General features: G+C 32.6%; 2 protein-coding genes, 1 long non-coding RNA gene and 1 pseudogene across 5 annotated transcripts; 3 read left to right on the top strand and 1 right to left on the bottom strand.

Moving 5' to 3' along the window:
* Positions 1–1,570: 1,570 nt before the first annotated feature.
* On the bottom strand, positions 1,571–2,973 carry LOC146920551 (histone-lysine N-methyltransferase ASHR2 pseudogene; annotated as a pseudogene). Its single transcript, XR_015011828.1, has one exon. The product of XR_015011828.1 is annotated as a histone-lysine N-methyltransferase ASHR2 pseudogene (transcript).
* A 2,368-nt stretch (positions 2,974–5,341) lies between these two features.
* PAM68 (PAM68-like protein (DUF3464)) lies at positions 5,342–6,429 on the top strand. Its single transcript, XM_085713978.1, has 2 exons — positions 5,342–5,572; positions 5,759–6,429. The coding sequence occupies exons 1-2, from the start codon at positions 5,519–5,521 to the stop codon at positions 6,314–6,316; spliced, it is 612 nt and encodes a 203-aa protein (XP_085570104.1). The 5' UTR covers positions 5,342–5,518; the 3' UTR covers positions 6,317–6,429.
* A 3,321-nt stretch (positions 6,430–9,750) lies between these two features.
* LOC146920549 (putative calcium-binding protein CML29) lies at positions 9,751–11,005 on the top strand. The gene has a single exon (XM_085713977.1). The coding sequence runs from the start codon at positions 10,363–10,365 to the stop codon at positions 10,843–10,845; it is 483 nt and encodes a 160-aa protein (XP_085570103.1). The 5' UTR covers positions 9,751–10,362; the 3' UTR covers positions 10,846–11,005.
* A 4,803-nt stretch (positions 11,006–15,808) lies between these two features.
* Positions 15,809–19,012, top strand: LOC146920548 (uncharacterized). Of its 2 annotated transcripts, none has more exons than XR_015011826.1 (4): positions 15,809–16,281; positions 17,924–18,055; positions 18,348–18,419; positions 18,579–19,012. It is a non-coding gene; the product is annotated as an uncharacterized LOC146920548 (long non-coding RNA). The 2 variants fall into 2 exon arrangements; XR_015011827.1 differs by having other exon boundaries at positions 18,338–18,419.
* Positions 19,013–24,010: the final 4,998 nt, after the last annotated feature.

Raw genomic sequence — 24,010 nt, 5'->3', positions numbered from 1 at the left:
AGGGTGGCTTGTAGCAAGACCCATATATATATATATATATATATATATATATATATATATATGTGTATATATATATATTATGTGTATGTTCAAATATTGTGCTCAAAGTCTTGTATCCACTCACGTATTTTCTTGCGACGTTAGCTTTCTGAATGGAGAGACGTTGTTGAGGGAACAAAAACAAAGAAATCCGATTTCACAACGAGGAAAAAAATACTATTTAAATAATATTTGCTATAGTTAAAGAGACTAAAAGTATATTTAAATGCAATTTTTCATAGATTTATTTTATTGGAGGTAATTATAGTGAGAGACTATCATACATTAAATATAGAATGTGTTTGTCTTCCGGTGATCATAGCTCAGTTGGTTTGGACAATGCATAATATATGCAAGGTTCGGATTCGAATCCCATCCACCATAAAAAAAAAAATATAGAATGTGTTTCAATCAAAATTTAAACTTAGTTTGTCGCACTATGAGAGTTTATAGCCGTTTCTACTAGACGCAGTCTCTGTCAGTCAAATTATCATCTCTTATTTTCTTATTAGTTAGTATAAGAATTGGAAAATAAATATTAATAATAATTAGAGTATAATAAGAAAACTACAATTAATATTTTATTGATATTACAAAGCGACATAATTGAAATATTTTTTTATTAAAACTATTTATCATATGAAAAGAAGGATTATTATTTTCAATAAAAATTGCAATTATTGTCTCTAATAAATCACATTTGTCTCATGAGCATAATTGAAATAATGTTTGATGTTGGAGACAATGTGGAAAGCACATAAAGATTCTTAGAACAATTAGACACTTGTACTCAAGTGCAAGTTTCACGTGCCTAACATCTACTCCCTCCGGTCACTAATATAAACAAAAATCATCTTTTTAGGTGACTAGATACATCATTTAATAAATGAACCTAAAAAGATGATTTTTGCTTATATTAGTGACCGGAGGGAGTACTTTGACAACCTTAACTTAGCTAACTTGATCTCTCCGACAATCCTGTCCAAACATATAGACTAAATCGTTTGGGCTAGGTTGACTCCAGTTTCCTTTTCCTTATTTAGAATGCTTTGATTCTCAGCATATAAACATAAAGATTACACAAACAATCAAAAGTACACAAATATCATTGTTACTTGTTGATTATTACTCCCTCCGTTTCAAAATGAGTGTCGCTTTAGCCAAAAAAATTTGTTTCAAAATGAATGTCGCTTTACATTTCCAATACAACTTTAATTTTTTTCTTCCAACTTTACCCTCTCAAACTTTTCTCTCACACAATTTTCAATGCAACTTTAAGTTTGTCTTTTTCTAATAAAGTAAGGACAGTTTAGTAAAAGCGTTGTATCCAATGATTATTTCATTCCATTTCTTAATCTGTGTGCCAAAGCCTAAAGCGACACTCATTTTGAAACGGAGGGAGTAGTTTATTACTATGTAAGTTTGGACATTTCTCACAGAATCAAGTACAACACAGAATTGCAATATGTTACTCTCTCTAACCATGGCTACAACTCTACAAGACAAGGGCAATCACCACACACATATCACATAAAGAAAAGAAGATAAAAGCTGAAAAGTTCCATTGAAACGACTAGACCATGTTTGGATAAACAACTTAATTAATCACTTATAGCATAATCACATATCATACAATTGTTCATGTATATTAGTAATAGATAGCAGCTCAGATAAACCAATCCAAATAAGACCTAAGTAGCAGGGTCAACTTTCAAATTACCACAAAAGTTACACTCAAGAACATTAGATTTTTCACCATCTTTTGGAGGCAGAGGAGCCATAGTACCTGCACAATTCTCCTTATCACAAACAAACTTAGATAAGAAAATCACATGTGGCAGATCACTGTACTTGTTCTCTCCACCATTCCAATTTGCTTCAATCTTGCACCTATCACATTCACAAGCAAAACCATAATCCTCCATCAAAATCTTTTTCCTTGTTGAGAAATCCTTATTAATCCTAAAATAGCTTATACAAATCTCACTTCCAACAGCAACATCCTCAATCAACCTAAAAACAATATCAGTATTATGTTCATCACCAGGTTCACCACTTTCCACATAATCAAATCTGCATGCATTAGGGATACAACCATGGTTAAAAAAAGTAGCTTTTTGGTAAATTCCATAAGCCTTAATGGATCTTTGAGGACCCTTTTGGGTATAAGGTTCCATTAAGCAAAAAGAGTTTAATCTTTCTTTAGCAATGACTTTAGCAGCTAGTTCAGCTGAAAAATTCATGTGGGGTGGACAAAAAGGTGAGATAAGAGCATGAATAAACTTAGCATTATCAACTATGGAATCATGATCATTAGGACTACCATGAAGTGAAAGTAAAGTTTGAAGTTTTGGAGGGGTGTGAATAGCAAGATTGTAAGCAGCAACAATCAAACGAGCTTGAACTTGAAGTTCACAAGGTTTTTCTGATAATGGTGAAGTGGGGTTTTGAAGATGAGAGAGTGTTTGACATGACCAAGATGAGTGAGAGGAATTGAGGGCATTGGAGAGGCATTTTTGGCTGCAGAAAAGGTAGTTTGAGCAAGAAGGACATGGAAATGTTTGTGAAGGTGGTAAGGTTCTGAAGCAGTTGTGACAATAAGGGGAGGGTGTATGAGAGAAAAGAGGTGTAGCAGAATAGAGAAGAAGAGGGGATTCAGTGAGGATTATTTGGCCAGCTTTGAGATATTGTGTTGCAATAAGGCCTCTACCTTTGTTAGGTATGTGCTCCAATTTCAAGAGAGAGGTTGAAGTTTGAGCAGCCATGAGTATTGTCTATGGATGAAGTGGCTACACTTCACAAGTTTCAAGTTTTAAGATTTAGTAATGTAATGTCCAAAGTGGTGTGGCTGGTGGGATATGATTGAAGAGGGAGAATAGGCCAGAGAATGAGCGCATCCACAGATCTGATAATGCAACAAAGAGACTTGAGTATTGAAAAGGCTTAAACGCATTTTTCACCTCCTAACTTTGCATAAGTTGCAATTTTGACCCCCTATTAAAAAAAATGGCAAAAGTTACCCCCCATGTCTACCCCTTTTGCAAAACGTCAATTTTGACTTGGTCAATCCTACGTGTCATGCCACTTGGGTATTTTTTGAATTAATAAAAATAAAAAAAGCCACATGTGTATTTACAGAATTTTAAAAAATAAAAAAAAAGGAAAGAAAGGAGAGGCACGTGAGTTCCTTCTTCTTCATCGATTTCTTCAAGAAAATCCATAATATCACCATATCATTCAAACATAAACCCAGAATTAACAAACCAAAAATCAAGCTAATTCAAGCTAAACACTACTTCACAAACAATAATTAACAAACCAGAATAAACAAACCACAACAAACTAGAAATCCAACAACATGATATTACAAATGTTTAGTGTGTGTTTGTTTACACGGTGGGACACCCACAAACCTGCGTTTTGACCAACTCTATAAATATCAGCTTCCTTATTTTCACGTTTTCTTTGCATTGGGATGCGCAATTTTGAGTTGGAACGTGTTACCAAACACGTCTTTAGAACAATAGATTTCCATAGTAATTTTGTACAGACAGACCTTGTAATTTTGTATAGATAAGAACACAACTACTGGAACAAACGAATATCCATAAACCCAGAAATTATTGCTTTCTTTTTTCTTCATTATCCTTCGTTTCACTGCCGCCATAGAGTTAGTCTGAAAAGAACATGATGATGAACAATTGTTCTTCTCATCATTCTTGTGACAAACAGCCAAAAGAGAAAGATCATGTTCATGCTAAGGAACAATCTCTTGCAAATGATGATAAAAAAGAAGAAGATTGGTTCTTCAACAACCTGTCACCAAGAAACGCAAACATGGTGTTGTTGATAATCATAGGAAACAGAAGCATGCTCGTCTTGACTACGACAAGCTTTTTCCATCCAAAGTAACATCGCAACACGAGAAGCGTTCTTTCAAGCAGAGACGGAGCCAAGTGTTTTCCGGTGCGGTTGTCGCGTTTTCCGGTGCGGTTGTCGTTGAGAAATGTCATCCAAGCATGATTTTTTTGGGTGGGTTTTGTAGGGAATACTAAATAGAGTACTTTTATGGTGGCAGTTTATCGAAAAACGTTTTGTGGTGGTAAAGATCTAACAATGAAACTGGCGGTTTCAAAACTCAAAATATCTCCAATTGAAAAACAAATTTATGATGAGATAGAGAAAAAAGAGAGATTGAATATTATGTATTTTGATTGACAAAGGATGGTTGGAAGCACCACGTTGGGTGGCCGGAAAGAGTGTCCAGAGTAAGGGGCGACAGTTAGGAAAGAAGGAAGAGGAAGAAATGATTGGGAGGAAAAGAAAGAATAGAGAGTAGAGACTCTCTCACTCACGTGCCTCTCCATTTTTCTTTCTTTTTTGATTTTTTTTTAATTCAAAATATACACGCGTGGCAATTTTAATAATTTTTAATTAAAAATTTACACATGTGGCATGCCACACAGCGTTGACTGAGTCAAAATTAGTGTTTTGCAAAAGGGGCTAAACATAAGGGGTCACTTTTGCCATTTTTTTTAATAGGGGGCCAAAATTGCAACTTATGCAAAGTTAGGGGGTGAAAAGTGCGTTTAAGCCTATTGAAAAATGTTAACTTTGTGTCCTAAAGGCATAAAGTTATAGTTATGAGTACAACCTTTTGAAAGCTTAATATGATCTACTAATATGTTTAAAAGCTTATTTTATATGAGCATCGTGAAATAAATAATGTGATTTAAAATGAAATAGATAACGAACTAATGGATCAATGAGATTAAACTCCCTTTAGATATTTAACTTGAACTTATAGAGAATTTGACTATATAATAAATCATATTTCAATTCTAGTTTTAATAATATATGTGAAAATTAATATATACTAATAAGTCTGAATTGCTAAAAATGTTAGAAAAAACTATAATTTAATTCAAATTATAAAATATAATATAATAATATTATTCATATTTGCTTAAGTAGACCGACATGACAGGTTGGAAAATTTTTTTATGGCTTGTGATCTAACCTTTTTAGTTAAATAAATTTATAAAAAGACATAAACAATCTTTATTTATTTAAGAAGAAAAGTTTAACCTCTATAGGCCACATACTTTCATTTTTTTTTATTTGTCCTCGTGAGCTTAACTTAGTTGCTATGGACAATGTATATAAATATGCAAGGTCCGAGGTTCAAACCTCGGCCACCACCAAAAAAAGATTTTTTTGATTTTTTTTTTAAAGGAAAAGATGCTTGATTTTGCTTCCATTTTAATTTAATTATGGTACGGCGTCGTTTCAGTGATGCAGCAGCATATCCTAAAATAAAAGGAAACAAATTTTGGAGGAGAGATAGATAGAATCCTTCACAACCTTATCCTCTGGAGCCACCTATTATTATCTCACTCTCACTATTGTACCGGGTCTCTACTCAAAAATAAACATGCCACTTATGTAGTAATCTTCATCCATCAACACATATCATACCATGATGACTACTACAACTCCCTCTACAATTCTCAATCCGCAATTTCTTCACAAGGTTCCTTCTATTTATTTCCCGTTATTTTACCAATTTTAAGATTTATGTTTTCTTTCTACCTCATTTTTAAGCATAGAAAAATATCAACAACTTAGGAACTAGGATAGTACTACATAGGATTAACTGTATATATCTTGTCTTTATTGTTGTCTATGATTCAAATTGATATAATATTATTAACTGCAGCATGTTAGGCAAAACAACATTTATATACTCACCAACAAGTCTCACTTCTCTATTCATAGACCATCACAGCTTCACTTCTCTCACATTGTACCTATACAAGCAACCTTAAAGGGTCCAAAGGGATTTGGACCTTCCCCAAAGAAAAAAACCAAGACAATCAAGAACCTCAAAAAGAACAAACAAGAAGAAGATGAAGATGATGATGAAGAAGACGAAGAAGAAGAAGATAGAAGAGAGCAAGGAATCATTCCTGAAGTAGTGACAAACAGAATGATAGGTAGAATGGCATTGTCTGTTGGGATTCCATTAAGTGTTGGTCTTTTGTTCTTTCCATTTTTTTACTATCTTAAAGTTGGTTTGAAAATTGATGTGCCAAATTGGGTTCCATTTCTTGTGTCTTTCTTCTTTTTTGGGTCTGCACTTTTAGGAGTGAGTTATGGGATTGTTTCTGCTAGTTGGGATCCATTAAGAGAAGGGTCCCTTTTGGGATGGACTGAAGCTCAAAAGAATTGGCCTGTTTTTTGGAAATCACTTAGAGGTGGATCTCAAAAGGATTAGCTCACTTATTTGTCTTACCATACTTGATTATATTAGTTAATCCATTTGTAGAAGGAATCAGCTTATTTACATTTTTTTCTTCTTCTCAATTTTAGACCATGATGTTGGATTTAGACTTTGGAGTTTAGTTTTCTTTCTTTTTGACAAATATGTTGACCATTGCATTTTATTAAAAATAATGTTGGCAATAAATACACAATCAAATTTATTAGGGACTATCATTTAGTGAGGCTACTCTATCATCAAAATGAGCAGCAATATTGGCTTGAATTTTGGTAGTAAATCTACCGATATGTGCATCTTAATTTTCAGAGAAACGTATTTTATCTCTAAGGCCATGTTTGGATAAACTTAATTAAGTGCGTATGTCATTATTATATGCTAGTGTATTTTTTTTTCTCTCTTTTGATTATGCATTCAGTTACTATGAATAAACAACACCAACTCCACCAAAAAAGAAACCTCTCTCTCTCTCTCTCTCTAAAAAACACTTCTCTGGCCTCTCTCTAGTACAAGTCCCCGCCGCTGTTTCACCCCTAATCCAAACTTTTGCCTTGCCATGTAGCTGATGACACCGGTGGTGCGACGAGCGGTGTCGACCCTTCGCACCACCATCTCTCCGATCTCCGGTGACGAGATGTTTCTCACGGCGGTGGTTTGCTTGACGACCGCCTTTTTACCATCTGGGGTGTCTCTTCCGCTTCAGACCGGCGTCGCTGCCTGTGTTTTGTTGTTGGATTTCGTCTTCCTCTAGATTTATGTTTGTGTTGTTTTCTGTTTCTTGGTGAGGATGTTTTGCCGGCGTAGTGAAGGAGTGACGGTGGTGATGCGCGGTGGTGATGCAGTGGTGGTGGAGGTTATTTAGTGGTGGTGTGTGGTGGTGGTGATGTGTGGTGGGGGTGATGATGTGTGGTGGTGGTTGGTGTTTTAAGTGAGGAGGCGGGTGTTTGTTGCAGTGATTTCCTTTAAAAGCAACCTGTGTTACATGAGTCCATGTTTGTCGTCTCTAACTCCTGTTTGTGCTTTTGGTTTAGGTTTTTTCGGAGTTTGAAGGGTGCATGTCACGTTGTGTTGAGCCTTTTCCTTTTGATGTGTTTGTTTGTTTAAACTTTGCATGCCATGTCTTTCGTCTTACTTATTGTGTGCTAGTTTTCGGTGGGCCGGTTCATTTGGCTTCGAGATCGGGAGTCGGGGTCTAGTTGCAATCTTTGTTTGACTTGGTTTGGTTTTTCTCTGGTGTACCGGGGGCGAGGGGTGCCTTGCTAATTTGGTTCTTTAGTCTGGTGGGCCGATTACTTTTGATTCGAGATCGGGAGTCAGTTCTTTGACTTAATTGGTTTTTGGGCTTGTGTTTGTGCTCGTTCGGTGTATCGGAGGTCGCGAGGTTTGAGTTAGCTGCATGATCCTTCGGTTAGGTGCTCTTCGTAATGTGACTCAGCTTGGGTGTTGGGGTCTGGGAGTTTTATTTTGAGGGTGTTCTTTGTGGGTGAGTAGTGACGATGGGCGGTGGTGGATACCGTGTTTGCAGTTATTGTTTTTTTGGAGTCTGTTTTAGGTGATGAAGTGATTTGGTGGGTTTATCTCCAGGGGTGTTTTTTAGGTGGTTATGGTGTACCGTCTATATGCGGCACCATTTGTATCTTGTTTCGTCCATACCTTGCGTCTTGCGGGGATGGCGTTTGATAATATTTGCCGATTCAAAAAAAAAAACTATGAATAGCTAAGCCTATATGGTTGTCGTTCAGAGGTAAACCTCTATTATTTGTTGAATTTTTCTTCAAGAGCATGATAATTTTCTTTATTCAATAATATCTGAATTACATTCTCCTTATTTTATATATCAGTCTTAATGCCTTTCAAATTTTTAGAACTTGAGTTGATCCTATGTTAGAATTTATGTGATTCACGTCATATATTTAACTGGAATAGTTATATAATTTGCTTGAGTATTCGCCGAGAGATTGAGAAATTCTCTTGTATGATTAGGTTAAACGTTTAAGATGTCTGTGAGTAGGGGTGGGCAAAATTAACCAATAACCGAACCGAACCATATCAAAATTAACTGAACCATTTCACAAATTTTTGAACTGAACCATTATTTTGATAACAGTTAATTAACCGAACCGAACCATTAATAACCACAGTTATCCGAACCGAACCGAACCATAACCATATAACACAATTACACGACACCTCTTATTAATAAAGGATGCAGGATGTCATGTGTTTTGCTTCAAGTGCTGACACAAAGCTTATGATTTCATGTGTTTTGCTTCAAGTGTTGATTTCAGTTTGAGTTTCTATACTGTTTTTTCGGATGCAGGATGTCTCTTTTTCTCTAGTTTTATTTGGCTAAATCATTTTAAAAAAACACCAACATATATGTGTCAACAAATAACATTTTGTGGTATGTCCTGCTATGAATTATGATGTAAGGTAAGTGAAGCTTGCAGCTTCATGCTTTTCTGCAGAAGGTAGTTGATCTCAGGGGATAATCCGTAGATATGAATTTTCTGAGTATCATATAAAATTACACAGTAGCTGGCTTTATGTGACAACAACTTTTTGAGTTTCTAGCTTTATTTGTTCAAGCTTAGATGATTTATAATTCCTGCAAAATTAACTTTGAGCTGATTGTATAACTTATATGTATTATGTATAACAATCTGAAACTTTTAGTTTTCGTAAATGAGTTCATCAGCCTATGCTTATCACACAAAGTACTAATTTATTATCAATGGATAACACTTAATATAACAATAGTGTTTCGAATACACTGCAATTAAATTTAAAAAGGACAAAAAAACACAATTAAAATAGCAAAAGGATAAAAAAAATACATTTCGGTTCAAAATTTTAGTTTTGGTTCGGTTCGGTTAATGGGCAAGCAAACGGTTAACCGAACCATAACTTTGGTTCAGTTCGGTTAGTTCCAAACCTTAAACGGTTCGGTTCGGTTATTCCGAACCATTTCAACACTTAGGTTCGGTTCGATTAATATGGTTAACCGAACCATGCCCACCCGTATCAGTGAGAGTATAAGTCTCAGCTATATGTTGTGGAGTAATACGACATCTGACGTCTACAACGTGTGTGAGAGTATAACTCCCTACTCAGGTAGTGGAGTAATATGACATATGACGTTCATCCTTGAGTATAAGTCCCTAGTCTTGTAGTGGAGCAATATGAAATAAGATATGCCTAATGGCTAATACCCAATTTAGGACGTAGGCCTTTTGTTGTTAACTATCCTAACAAATACAAAGAGGGGAGTCAAAGAATTCTAATCACCATTAAAACTCTGGATCAAAACTCTTAATTTTCGTAGCAATCAAACAACCTTGCAAACTCCCCACAATTTACAAATTTTAGTTATAAGTTTAGTAATTTACTGAGTAGAAAACGACAATATCTATGTAAACGATAACTTACTACTGTATTACTTGAAATAGTTTAGTCCACTTACCAAATTTGTCATTGTGTTTTTAAAAGGAATAAAAATGGTTTATCAAAATTTAGATTTTCTCGATTTCTTTTGGATTGTTGTTTTTTTTTGTTTGCACTCTTTTTCCACTCTCCAGATTTTATTCAATTGGATTTTTCTGAATAGAATTTTAACGAAGTGCAGATTATTTATGTTTTTTATCTTGAGTTTTGGTTAGTTCCACAAGTTTGTATCTCTTTTATCTTTTCTTATTATTCACTAACATATTTATTGGATGAATAAAATTTAAAGGGTGTTGTAGATGATAAGGGAGAGGCCTGAGGTGTCAATATTGTTTGGATGTATTGTTCTATCATATCATATTGATGCTTTGCACTATATTTCTTTTGTTTTAAAAAAAATATTGTCCAACTTTATTCGATCCCAAAGAAAAGGTGAAGATAAGAGTAAATTAACATTTGCAAGCATTAGATTCTATTCCTATAATATCCACATAATCACACAAATGCGAACATAGCATTTTCTTTCTTCATGTTACCATCTATTTATAGTTGCACTAGACAATTGTAGCAAACCACATTAATATTCCAAGTTTCAATTCATGCAAATGGCTCAAGTGAGTTCTCATCTCTCTGTTGAAATGGAGACACTCAATCAAGTTCTCTCCCTAATGGAAGCATTCAAAGCTTTCGACGGAGACAACGATGGATGCATTAACGAGGCAGAGCTAGGAGGAATCATGGGGTCACTAGGGTACAAAGCTAGTGATCAAGAAGTGAGAGCAATGATGCAACAAGGTGACAAGAACAAAGATGGGTTATTATGTATAAGTGAATTCTTAGAGATGAACACAAAGGGTTTGGAGACTGGAAATCTTGCAAATGTTCTAAGTGCAGCGTTTGAAGCTTTGGATGAAGATGGGAATGAGATTTTGACTGGGGAAGAGCTACATGAGGTGATGGGAAATTTTGGTCTTGGTTTGTCTTTAGAGAAATGTGAGAATATTGTTGCTTCTCTTGATATGGATGGTGATGGAGCTGTGAGCTTGGATGATTTCCGACTCATAGTGGAATCCCTAATTTAAGATACATTGCAGACATAGTCTATGGGTATGATCGATGTATGATCAATCAATAAATAACATGGCCATTAAAGAAAAGCAATAAATGATATTTGTATTTTATTATAAGTCGTTTTGACATTTCTATACATATTAAGAAATATAGTTAATTTTGTATTGAAAAGAGAAGTAATGAGTGATCTTACAAAATTATCCTTCAATAACGATAAGAGAAACAGAGATTAAAAGAATTGAAAGAAGAAACAAACATTGATGTTATAAAATAAGATATATTGAATAGGCATAGAGGATGAGAGGGTCACTTATGTGCCAACCTAAAATACAAATTGCACAAAAGACCTTTATGTAAAAATCAAAAGACTACAGAAATATCCTACATGACAATTCCACCGATCCAAGAAACAAAGATTAGCTTTTTGATCAACCCTTCACACAAGCAACACGAAGATACACCATCTTGAAATATGATTGTATTCCTTAGCAACTACTTACACCACATCAACCCAAATTAGATACCAATTTTTTTTCAAGCAGCTATCTTTAACCAAACATGCATGATGAGAATAATGTTGAACAAATTCATTACGATTCAACCCATTAATTCCCACCCAATTATTAAAAGGAAATCCAAACAATACAAGAGAAAGGACATAGGAAAAAGAGATAGTAATACGTATCAGTTTCACCAAAGCTGAGACACATAGTTGCAGTATTGTTCACCGAAATGGATTGCACACATAGTTGCTTGGGTTATACTTACGACCTTCTTTCCTTTTTGCATACCGAAGTGGATTGCAACAAGTTAGGCTATTTCCTTGCCAAGTTTGTTCTAACAAATACTAAAGGGGTGCAGATAGAAAAATTTCCATCCTTTTAATCCATTTGTACTGTTTGGCCCAAAAAAACATTTGTACTTCTCTGAATTGGGCCTTAATTCTTTGCTCAATATAGTTTGACCATTACTTTTGCCACCGTATGAGATTCTCGCACCCCTATTCGGAATCTAAAATTCGAAATATTTCAACGTGTTATTGGAGTTGTTATGTAGTTCGGATTCTAAAATTCAAACTGCATAGGGCGTGTGAGAAGCTCATAGGATGGAAAAATAAACAGTCGTATAGTTTTGTTGTTATTCAAAAAAAATCGAGGAAATCAACCTAATGAACAGAGGTTTGGGGAATGGCTCTTTGAACTTTTACAACTGCTCTCACGCATCCGAAATAATTTCCAATACTCTTAAACGGAAGTTAACTGTCGTTCTGCTTTTTAACATTTAGTTCAATAGCGAATGACAGTTAACTGCCATTAATTTGACTATTAAGATAATATTCGGATGCGTGCGTGCAATTTTTAGAAGCTTAAAAGCAGTTTTCACAAGTTGGTTGTTCTCCTACATTATTTTCTTTTTGTCGGCCAGCCAAAGCATACACGAATCTCTCAAGAGTCTGTTTGGTTTGGCTTTTCAACACCAAGTAGTGATTCTACAACCTTCAAAAGTGAAAAACTGAGTTTTTAATGGTGTTTGGTTTGGCTTGGCTTTTAAGAATTGATTCTATCCTCCAAAAGCAATTATCCTTAAAGCTACAAATCCTAGCTTAAAACTAGGTGGTATTTCTGGAGAAGCAGGTCTAAATTTATTTCTAGTGAAACAAGTCCAAATTATTTTCAAAATAAAATTTGGTTGTAGTGTATCACAGTTAGTATGTTTCGTTTTGAGTTGACATAAGATGATTTTTTATTAATTGATTATGGTTAAAAATTAGTTAAATGTGAAATTATTTATATTTGAACATATTTATGTAAAAGTGATTGAACGATAAATTTAATTTTTTTTAAAGAAAATCAATTTATCCGCCAGAAATGACAACAATAAATTTAAATATTAAGATCAATTTTAAAATCAAAAACTCATATTTTTAATTTTAAGAAAACAAAATTGATTCTACTCGAAAACAACCATACATCATAGTCAATTCTATGTCTAGTTTAAATTTTGGTCCTTCTACGTTTGAAACTAAAGTGCCAAACATACACTAATTCAAAATATTCAAGAGATTGATAACTAATCAATATGGTGTATTCTGTAAAAGGAAAACACGTGCAATTCTATTCTGAACATTTACATTGACTCATCATGTCTTTTATATGCAGGTGAATTACTGTGTCCTTTTCCTTCATTGTAAAGTATGGTACATCAGAAGTAAACATTCAGAAATAACATGCACCCTTTGCAAATCAATCTAATTGCTTTAGTTGCAGCAACTTTGTTTCTTTTGCCTAAAGGGATTAATACATGGACAGTTTAAATTTTGTCTCACTAAAGATAACCAATATAAAAAAGAAACTGATTTATTGAAGTTTTCCCCTTTGTTCAGAAGAATAGTAGATACTTTTCTCTTTTTCTGTGATCCTTGTCTCTTTTCTGAGCTTTAACCTTCAATGACATTCTTATCATGAAGAATCAATATTAGCTAAATCATGCGATTAATTATTTTTTTTGAATAAAAATCATGTGATTAATTATGAATCCTCTTGCTATAAATAATCAAATAAAGAAGTAACTGTATTTTTGGTACCGCGGTGTGTTGTGAGAATCATGGCAAGCCATTGTGATTTTATTAAAGCTTCTTGTGAATTCGAACAAACTCGTATGAATATTATAACGTGTCGAGCAAAATTAGTAGCAACCAATAATCAATGTGGCCAAACAAACAACAAACATTAAAAATAAGATAAAGGAGAAGAAGAACGAACACTACGATATTTGTTTACTAAGTTTGGTTCAAATTAACCTACATCAAAGGGGGGACAAGAGTTCTTTAATCCATTATCAATGGGTTTCTTACAAAGAGATACAATAGTTGCCAAAAATCCAACATCGTACAAAGAGATACAATAGTTGCATGAGACTTTTTTATTTAACATTTTGCACGTTACTATAGTCCACTTGTGTCATTTCGTTTTGACTGACTTTTTTTATGAAATATATGAAATCAAAAGAAAGACAAATAAACCAAAGTAATTCATAATCAGACTTAAAGGTTGAAAATAAGGAAAATAAAGTTATAAGGATCGATATAATGTAGATTTATACTTTTGTGGGGAGCACGGTTGAATGACGATCATTCGGATTTTACTTGAATGACTCGAAATCTAGTGACTTTAGTGTATTTAGAAGATGAATAAATGATTAAAATAAATCATTTTGATGAGAGAAAATGATTGATTAAAAGATATATAGAAACAAAGACACTAAAATCATCAAACCTAAAATCGTCCAAGTGAAATATTGATCTTTATTATGATCACTTTTCATAGAACAATATTCTATACTAGTCTCAACACACAAACCACTATTTGTTCCCTGGAAAAAACTGAAAATCCCTAAGGTTGAAATTGGTATAATTGACACCATGTTTTGCTGTCCTCTCACCCTTTCATGAGAGTGGTTATATACCAGATACTTATAAGTGTATAATTAGTGGTGGAGCCAACAAAAATTTTATGGAGGGGCCATGTGTTTAGGGAATATTTTTTATTATTTATTTTTTTGAAATAGGTGTATATATAAATATATTATTGTAAAAAAACTACATAAAAGAAATGGGTCAAGTGGTTTATTTGTGTTGATTTTTGTCCTTTATACGTGGTTCGAAACTCTCTCCATTATCATTTTTTGTTTAAAAAATGCAAAATTTATTACGCTCGATGCAAATGCTTGAAATATTGATGTGAATGTTAATATATCCTTTAGGTAAAAATGTGAATATATGCCTATTAAAAATGAAAATTTTGGAACTTTCCCCTGTCATAACCTAGCTCCGCCACTGTGTACAATGGAAAAATAACCTCACGCATTTCAGTTCCCTAATAAAAAAATGTAGTCTAGTCTAAAAAATGCAAAATTTATTACGCTCGATGCAAATGCTTGAAATATTGATGTGAATGTTAATATATCCTTTAGGTAAAAATGTGAATATATGCCTATCTTTCCCCTGTCATAACCTAGCTCCGCCACTGTGTACAATGAAAAAATAACCTCACGCATTTCAGTTCCCTAATAAAAAAATGTATAGTCGATATTTGTCTTTTCTTTTTATTACAAAATGTAAATTTCAAAACACACAAGTAAAATCGTAGACCACATTCTCATCCAAAATTATTAGATATTTGAGTCATCTTTCTTACTTATATAGTTATAGAGAAATGATATTTTGACAACCACTTTTTGACAACTTTTGGACAACTTTCTCTCTCATACTCACATGATGTTGTTATTCTCTCTCTTCCTTTTTCTCTCTCCATTGTTTTTAACCAATAAGAAGTGAGAAAAACAAGGTTGTCAACAAAGTTGTCATCAAATGGATGTCAAAATATCATTACTCATAGTTATATGTTAGCTCAACATCTATATTATTATCTAATATAAAATTTTAATTTACACTTGGCACTCAACTCAACAAACATTATACACTTATTAACCAATGTAAGTTAAACGAGGAAACTAGTGATTTGTGTTTGACATTGGTCATAACTTTTCTAATATCTTAAAATCTTTGTTTTTTTTTTTAAATGGAAGGAAAAAGTACTCTCCCCATCCCAGTTTAACTGAACCAATTGACCATTTCGCACATATTAAGAAAAATGTAAAAATGAAAGAGAGAGAAAAATGAGTTTGAGTGTCTTTGTCAAGTATTGGTGTATTCTTCTTTATCATAAATGTGAAGTATAATATATTAAGGAAAATGTTATTTCTCTAGAAAAATAGCATCAAAAATTTTTCAAGACACAACTGACAATTTTTAATTGCATGATTTATTTGTTCACTTCCTATTTTTCAGCCACACCTCCTTGAATTGTGGCAAACAATGCATTGTGATTGACTGCTCTTTATTCTTGAAGAATTCTTGATGTTATTTTTCTAGATATATAGCATTGCTCATACATTAAATTAAGAGTGCACTACTAAAAAAATAGCGTTTTCGGACGGAATTTTGGGACGGATACAATTTTGTCTGAATTTTTCGGACGGATTTGGGACGGTTTTAACGGAGCGAAATTTCCGTCCCAAATCCGTCCCAAAATCGTGTGAAAATTCCATGACATGTTCAAACAGGGTTTTTTCCAACGGATTTCGCACGGATTTCTTTAAAAAAACAATTCCGTCCCAAAACCGTGTGAAATATTGAGATGGATTTCGGACGGCTAATATTTTTGAGGGTTTTAATTGGGAAAGTTTCATCTCCCGCATATCCCACAAAATTTCCCTCGCGTCTCATTACCCTAAAATTTCATCTCCCTCTCTCATAACCCTAAGACCAATTTTAAAATCAATTTCTCAGTGTGCTGCTCTTCAATCAACTTCTGGTGTCCTGCTCTTCAATCAATTTCTTCCAAAATCTTCTCAGGCTCGTCAATCAATTTCTCAAGCTCACCAAGGTTAGCTTCTCTTCTCTTCAGAGAATTCTCTGTATATTTTTTTAAATTCTCAGTGTTTTTTTTCAACAAATCAAGCATGTTACCATAAACTTGTATCTGATTCTTGGTGCAATTTTAGGGTTTATTTTGTTTTGCTTATTAGGGTTTTTAGTGTGCTTAACTACCTAGACATGGATTCATGTTTGCTGTTGAAAATAATTGTGGGTTTTGTGCTTAATTTTATTGTGCCTGCTTAATCACTTTCACGATTTCTTTGTTCAATTTCAAGTACTTGGATTTTTTTTCTGTTTTGTTAAAGATTCAATTTTGTTTTCATCAATGGCCTTATTGCATACCCTTTTTGTTTTATTGGTATGACCCTTGGAGGTAGTTTAGACCAATAAAGACATTAATATTGGTATTAGTAGCTTACCCTAAAATATTTGTCAAAATAAAGGCCACTAAATGTATTAGGAAGCTAAAATAATAAAATAACTATTTGTAAGTTTGGCTCAAAGAGTTAGAAAGTTTTATGTAGAAAGCTCTTGTCACAATATTTTCATTCATAAAACCACTATTTTGGGTGCAGCTGCCCGGATTGTGGTGTGGTGTACAAATAGCCCAACTGCACGGCAGTTTGTTTTAGCCTACAATTGGTTTAATTTGTTACTGGATTTTTGCTGTTGTCGCTGTTTTTTTTCTGGTGTTGTGTTCAGCTCCTTTGTAGGACGGCTTAGGGAGTCTTTTCTTCCTAATTTTTGCTGGTATGCTTTGGCAGCCGCTGCTGTCTTGTATTGTTTTTGCTGGTATGCTTTTGCAACAAGTAATATTCTAAATTAGTAAAGCAAGCCCCCTTTTAGTGTGTGTGTATTTCCAACCATTGAATAAGTATCATCATCTATGGCACATCTTTGGAAGAAAAAAAATGCAAAACAATCATTAGTAATCTTAATTTCATTAGTACTTTGCATATGTACATTTACTAGTAATTATTTTGAGGACCAAATATTTACCTTTACATCTGTGAGGTCTACATTGTGCTCTCCAAGAAAGCTTAAAAACTCTTTGAAGTTCTCTTCAGTTGGATTATTGTGTCCACTGTATGGCCAAATAGCCAGTTTCCTTTTAGAATGTTTACACAAATTATAAAGTCTTGTTTCTTTGTAAAAATAATTGATTGCTAATTGGTCAGCACTAAGAATGAGAAAAGAAAAGAGAGCAAAAATGATAGATTGGCCATTGATCTAGTTTATATGGCTACTGGTTATGAGAGAAAAAAAGAAATTAGAAGATTATGGTTTACTTAAGTGTCTATTTTCATTAAAAAAAAAGTTATGATAAAGGGACATAAAGGGACTGTTTTGGCACGGTCCAGCTGTGTTTCTGTGATGTTTTTCCTCCTGTTTTGGTGTTTAGCAGCTGCGTATCAGCAGTGTTTTCTGCTATTGCTGCAGCTTCCGTGTAGTTTTCCCTTATTTGTATTGTCCGCCTACCCGTTTAGCACGTCTTGTGCCTGGTGTGTTTCAATAATATACACCGATTAGAAAAAAAAGTATATTTTATAGTCAGAAATTGATTCATATTATTTTTTCATTCTCAAATAATATGTTGCCTCTGCAAATTTGTTGTTGTTCTAAATTCAAATTGATTCTGTAAATGATAGGGATGGATCAAAAAGTGAGTTTGTCGTGGTGCTTATGTTCTAATATTGCAAAAAGTTGCACTTAACAACGTAAATCATATTTGAACTCAAAAAATTGAGACCAACATTCAGTGTCTAGTACTCTGCCAAAAAGTGAGTTTCTTTACTTATCATCTGTACAAACCATAGCTACTACTCTGCCTCTCATGCTTTTCATGAATGTGAATTGATGAATATTGTACTTAAGGCAAATTAACATATGCCTAGTAAATGAAATAATAAATAGACCTCAATTTCTGAGCATTAGAAAGATAATGTACTATAGTCCTGGTGAATTAATATAGTAATTGATTATTTGTTGATAGTATTGCATGACTTCTGGATTTTCTGTGTATTTGTGTCATGTGACCCCATTAATTTGTGAACATATTGGAGAATGACACAGGAGGAGGTATTTCTTGATTTCCATATTAAAAGGGATAAGACATGGGTTGATAATAGAGCTGAGCAAGCCCATGTAAGTAGTTCTGTAACATTACAGATTAAATTTATCTATGATTTAAGTTATAATAATAGAACTGAGAAATGATAGCTTTTAATTTATCTATGATTTTACTAAAATTACATATTTATAATTGGTTGTTATTTAAATGATTAACAAAATTCAAAATTGTAGGGAAATTTTAAGAAGAGAAAAGTAGAGCTTTTGGAAATATATAAGTCTCAAAATCAAGAGGAAGAAGGATTGTCTTCTGAAACCCAGCATAATATGTCAGATGACTTGACTATTTGGAAGGAAGTAGCTCTCAAAGGTAAAAAAGGGAAATTATATGGTTTAGGTTCTATAGGAACAAATGGTTCGAAGTATACTTTTTGAGGGCAGTTGTTGTCGCCCTTGTCCCTGCTAGTTCACTTGAGCGTGTATATGTTTGTCTTGTGTTCTAGTATGTCATCTTTTGAACAAAGTGTTACTCAAATTTGTGTTACTTTACTTTTTTGTATTGACTAATGAACAATTTAGTCATGTTAGTTTGTAATATATTGTGCTAGAACATTGAATCTAGTTCGTATAATTTTATTTTAGACAATGAGGATTTGTTTACCCTTGAATTATTATATTTATTTTTATTCAAATCTAGTATTGTACTATTGAATATAAATTTTAGGATTTGAATTTATCTCAAACACATTAAAAAACAAATCTATTTGTGGCAATTCTGTAAAAAAAATGTGTATAATCTCGTCCGAAAAGCGTGGTAAATATTTTAAAGCAAATTAAATTATTAATTTTTCCAGAAAATCGTTGGAAGTTTTAAATGAATTCCGTCCGAATTTCGTAGGAAATTTTACCTTAATTCCGTATGAAAACCGTTGGAAATTAAACTAATTCCGTCTGAAATCCGTAGGAAATTAAAATTAAGTCCGTCCGAAATGCGTCTGAAGTCTATTCCAATATCCCACGGGAAAACCGTGTGAAAGCCGTCTGAAATATTTTTGGGACGGAATTTGGGACGGAATTATGATTTGCGACGCGGCTTTTTCGGACAACGCCCTATCCGTCCGAATTCCGTCCGAAAACACATTTCCGTCCGAACTCCGTGGGAAATTTCCGTAAATTCCGTCCCAAAACCGTCCGAAATTCTGTTCGAAAGTGACCTTTTTTTAGTAGTGGTGGTGAAAGTAGTATTAATTAGAGTTATAAAGTAATTAATGTTGTATTGAAAAGTGAAATGAGTTAAGATTCCTAGGACAATATTTTTTTACAAATAGCTCAGTTATTGTGGGACGGAAGAAGTATTATTGACATCTAATATTAATATCCATTTTAGAATCACCATTTATGATTAAACTCTATCTTTTAAAATTACAAAGTCAAACTTCTACCACTGAGTTGACATCTCAATGGCTAAAATAGAAAAAGAAAATATGTAAATGAAAAAACTATTAGGAAAAATTCAAGTCTCGTTGAATGAAAATAAGTTCTAAGCAGAATTCATAATGAGTATCATATCTCACCTTATAATCTAATTTTGTAAGGATGAATTAAACCTAATATAAAAAAATATATATATAACATCAAAGTTTTGCAATGAGATCACTTATCATTTATATCAACGTACCGAATCCAATAGTGTTTAAAAAAAAACTCAAGTTCCATATAAAAGAAATATAAGACTCAAAATGAGTTTATGAGTAGCACTCATCACCTTATCATCCACTTTCTATAAGAATGAGTTAGGCTCGATATAAGCATGTAATTAGTTATGTTGTTATGATTAAGGACTCTTAAAAATTATGGTTGGGCCTAACTCAACCCCAAAAGCCGATTTTTAAGGTGAAGAATGCATCTTCTTTATAAACTCTTATCCTTATCAAGAGTTGTTTAGCACTCGGCTTGGTGCGTGGATAGATAGGTGACCCTTGAATTCGACAAGCTCTGATACCATGTTAGACTGGTACCATGTTAGAAATTATGGTTGGGACTATCTCAACCCCAAAAATCGGCTTTTGAAGTGAGAAGTGTCTTCTCTTTATAAACTATTATTAAAAATCTTATCTATGCAATGTGAGACTTTTTTTTTTCTTTCCAATGGGGGACCTTGTTTTATAAATTAACATTCGTGGTTTCTATGGATAAACATATATAGACAAAAGACAAACAGATGTGAACAAAGCCACAAATGATCTAAGTCTAACTAAAGTGTGGGATATATTTTTTAACTCTCTTGAAAACCAAACCAAGATGAGGAGAGGGAATAGCTTTAATTTGCCCCTTGACCATGCTTTCTTCATTAACATGATCAGGTGATCAAAACCTCTTTAGCTAAAGTACAACTCCAAAGATTGTGACATATGGAATAAACATTTTTGAGACTCGGAAAGACAAAGGAAAGATTGTTGTGTGGCATATTGTAGTATTTTATATTGGGTGGGTAGAATGTCCCTGTATTCCAAGCATTCTTTGCTTAAAGAGAGAGTTAGCCCCAACTCCATGGATAAAGCAAAGGACAAAAATAATTACTAGTGTGGTTAAAGGTAAAGCAGCACAATATCATCACAATCACTTGCATGCATTAGCACCTAAATTTACTTAACGAACAAGAACGAAAGGGAGCATATAGAGGTGTCAATATCATGGGGCCTTGAAGTTTTGGCCCCAGCCCACATAGTAATGGGGCTTAAAAATCCACAAGATTAAAAGGCCCACATTCATGCAAGCCCACAAATCAAAAGCCCTCAAGGCCCCAAGCCCCAAAATTTCTATAAACATTTTCTTTTAAAGTATTTTAAAAAAAAAACTATTTTTAAAGTTTTTTTTTCCTTCAAAACAACTTATTTATACAAAATAGCTTATTACGATTTCATTTTAGAAAACAACTTATTCAAAACAACTTATTTATGCAAAACAACTTATTTATACAAAACAACTTATTTATGCAAATCAGCTTATTCGAAACAACTTATTTATACAAAATAGCTTATTTGTGCAAAACAGCTTATTCAAAACAACTTATTTATACAAAACAACTTATTTGTGCAAAACAGCTTATTCAAAACAGCTTATTTATACAAAACAGCATATTCCGATTTAATTTTAAAAAATAACTTATTCAAAACAGCTTATTTATGCAAAACAACTTATTTATACAAAACAACTTATTTGTGCAAAACAGCTTATTCAAAACAACTTATTTATGCAAAACAGCTTATTTGTGCAAAACAGCTTATTCAAAACAGCTTATTTATGCAAAACAGCTTATTCGAAACAACTTATTTATACAAAATAGCTTATTAGTGCAAAACAGCTTATTCAAAACAACTTATTTATACAATACAGCTTATTTGTGCAAAACAGCTTATTCAAAACAACTTATTTATGCAAAATAGCTTATTTGTGCAAAACAGCTTATTCAAAACAGCTTATTTATGCAAAACAGCTTATTCGAATCAACTTATTTATACAAAATAGCTTATTTGTGCAAAACAGCTTATTCAAAACAATTTATTTATACAAAACAGCTTATTTGTGCAAAACAGCTTTTCAAAACAGCTTATTTATACAAATCAGCATATTCCGATTTCATTTTAAAAAACAACTTATTCAAAACTGCTTATTTATTCAAAAACAACTTATTCAAAACAGCTTATTTATGCAAAACAACTTATTTATGCAAAAACAGCTTATTCGAAACAACTTATTTATACAAAATAGCTTATTTGTGCAAAACAGATTATTCAAAACAACTTATTTATACAAAATAGTTTATTTGTGCAAAACAGCTTCTTCAAAACAACTTATTTATACAAAACAGCTTATTTTGAATAAATAAGTTGTTTTGAATAAGCTGTTTTGTATAAATAAGTTGTTTTGAATAAGCTGTTTTGCACAAATAAGCTGTTTTGTATAAATAAGTTGTTTCGAATAAGCTGTTTTTGCATAAATAAGTTGTTTTGCATAAATAAGTTGTTTTGAATAAGTTATTTTTTAAAATTAAATCGGAATAAGCTGTTTTGTATAAATAAGTTGTTTTGAATAAGCTGTTTTGCACAAATAAGCTATTTTGCACAAATAAGTTGTTTTGAATAAGCTGTTTTGCACAAATAAGCTATTTTGTATAAATAAGTTGTTTCGAATAAGCTGTTTTTGCATAAATAAGTTGTTTTGCATAAATAAGCTGTTTTGAATAAGTTATTTTTTAAAATTAAATCGGAGTAAGCTGTTTTGTATAAATAAGTTGTTTTGAATAAGCTGTTTTGCACAAATAAGCTATTTTGTATAAATAAGTTGTTTTGAATAAGCTGTTTTGCACAAATAAGCTATTTTGCATAAATAAGTTGTTTTGAATAAGCTGTTTTGCACAAATAAGCTATTTTGTATAAATAAGTTGTTTCGAATAAGCTGTTTTTGCATAAATAAGTTGTTTTGCATAAATAAGATGTTTTGAATAAGTTGTTTTGCATAAATAAGCTGTTTTGAATAAGTTATTTTTTAAAATTAAATCGGAATATGCTTTTTTGTATAAATAAGCTGTTTTGAATAAGTTGTTTTGCACAAATAAGCTGTTTTGTATAAATAAGTTGTTTTGAATAAGCTGTTTTGCACAAATAAGCTATTTTGTATAAATAAGTTGTTTTGAATAAGCTGTTTTGCACAAATAAGCTATTTTTAATAAATAAGTTGTTTCGAATAAGCTGTTTTGCATAAATAAGCTGTTTTGAATAAGTTGTTTTGCATAAATATGTTGTTTTGCATAAATAAGTTGTTTTGAATAAGTTGTTTTTTAAAATGAATTCGTAATACGCAGTTTTGTATAAATAAGCTGTTTTGAATAAGCTGTTTTGCACAAATAAGTTGTTTTGTATAAATAAGTTGTTTTGAATAAGCTGTTTTGCACAAATAAGCTATTTTGTATAAATAAGTTGTTTCGAATAAGCTGTTTTGCATAAATAAGCTGTTTTGAATAAGTTGTTTTGCATAAATATGTTGTTTTGCATAAATAAGTTGTTTTGAATAAGTTGTTTTTTAAAATGAAATCGTAATAAGTTGTTTTGCATAAATAAGCTGTTTTGAATAAGCTGTTTTTTAAAATAAGATCGTAGTAAGCTGTTAAGAAAAAAATTATAATATGGGGCTTTATTAGGCCCACAAATAAATAGATTTTATAGTGGGCTTGACCCCAAATAATTCTTTTCAATTAGGGGGCTTTAATTTAGTGGGCTTGGTGGGGGCTTTTTTAAGTGGGCTTTGAAATTTGGGGCTCTATTGACACCTCTAGGAGCATGAGTGTTTGGGACATGAGAGAAGTTTTAAAGATTATCCTCATTGAATCAAGAACAACAAAATAAGTGAGTTGAACACCACATCTTAATTAAAAATCTTAAAATATTGAGTTTACAGGTTACCTCAACATTTACTTTTTCATCTAATATGGAATTTCTAACTCATATTTGTTACATAACAATTTTCTCCTCACAGTTCATCCGTTCATAGCTCCCCCACAAGCGCAAGCTTTTTCGTCCATGTACACTTGCACAGGAAGTCAGTTCCTTTAGTAACTATCGACTCTCATGCCACTTTTTGGGACACTGAAAGTAGCTTGGGTGATC

The sequence above is a fragment of the Medicago sativa genome, chromosome 5, assembly GCF_051527215.1.
Source record: "Medicago sativa cultivar Bolivia chromosome 5, Bolivia_mono, whole genome shotgun sequence".
Taxonomy (NCBI): Eukaryota; Viridiplantae; Streptophyta; class Magnoliopsida; order Fabales; family Fabaceae; genus Medicago; species Medicago sativa.
The sequence above is the reverse complement of the archived record's forward strand: the minus strand, read 5'-3'. Positions and strand labels throughout refer to the sequence as shown.

Excerpts from the sequence above, each read along its gene's own strand:
- LOC146920549 (XM_085713977.1), top strand. The coding sequence starts at position 10,363 with ATGCAAATGGCTCAAGTGAGTTCTCATCTCTCTGTTGAAATGGAGACA.
- PAM68 (XM_085713978.1), top strand. The coding sequence starts at position 5,519 with ATGATGACTACTACAACTCCCTCTACAATTCTCAATCCGCAATTTCTT. Across the intron at positions 5,573-5,758 it reads ATCCGCAATTTCTTCACAAG|CATGTTAGGCAAAACAACAT; the intron begins GTTCCTTCTATT and ends TATTAACTGCAG.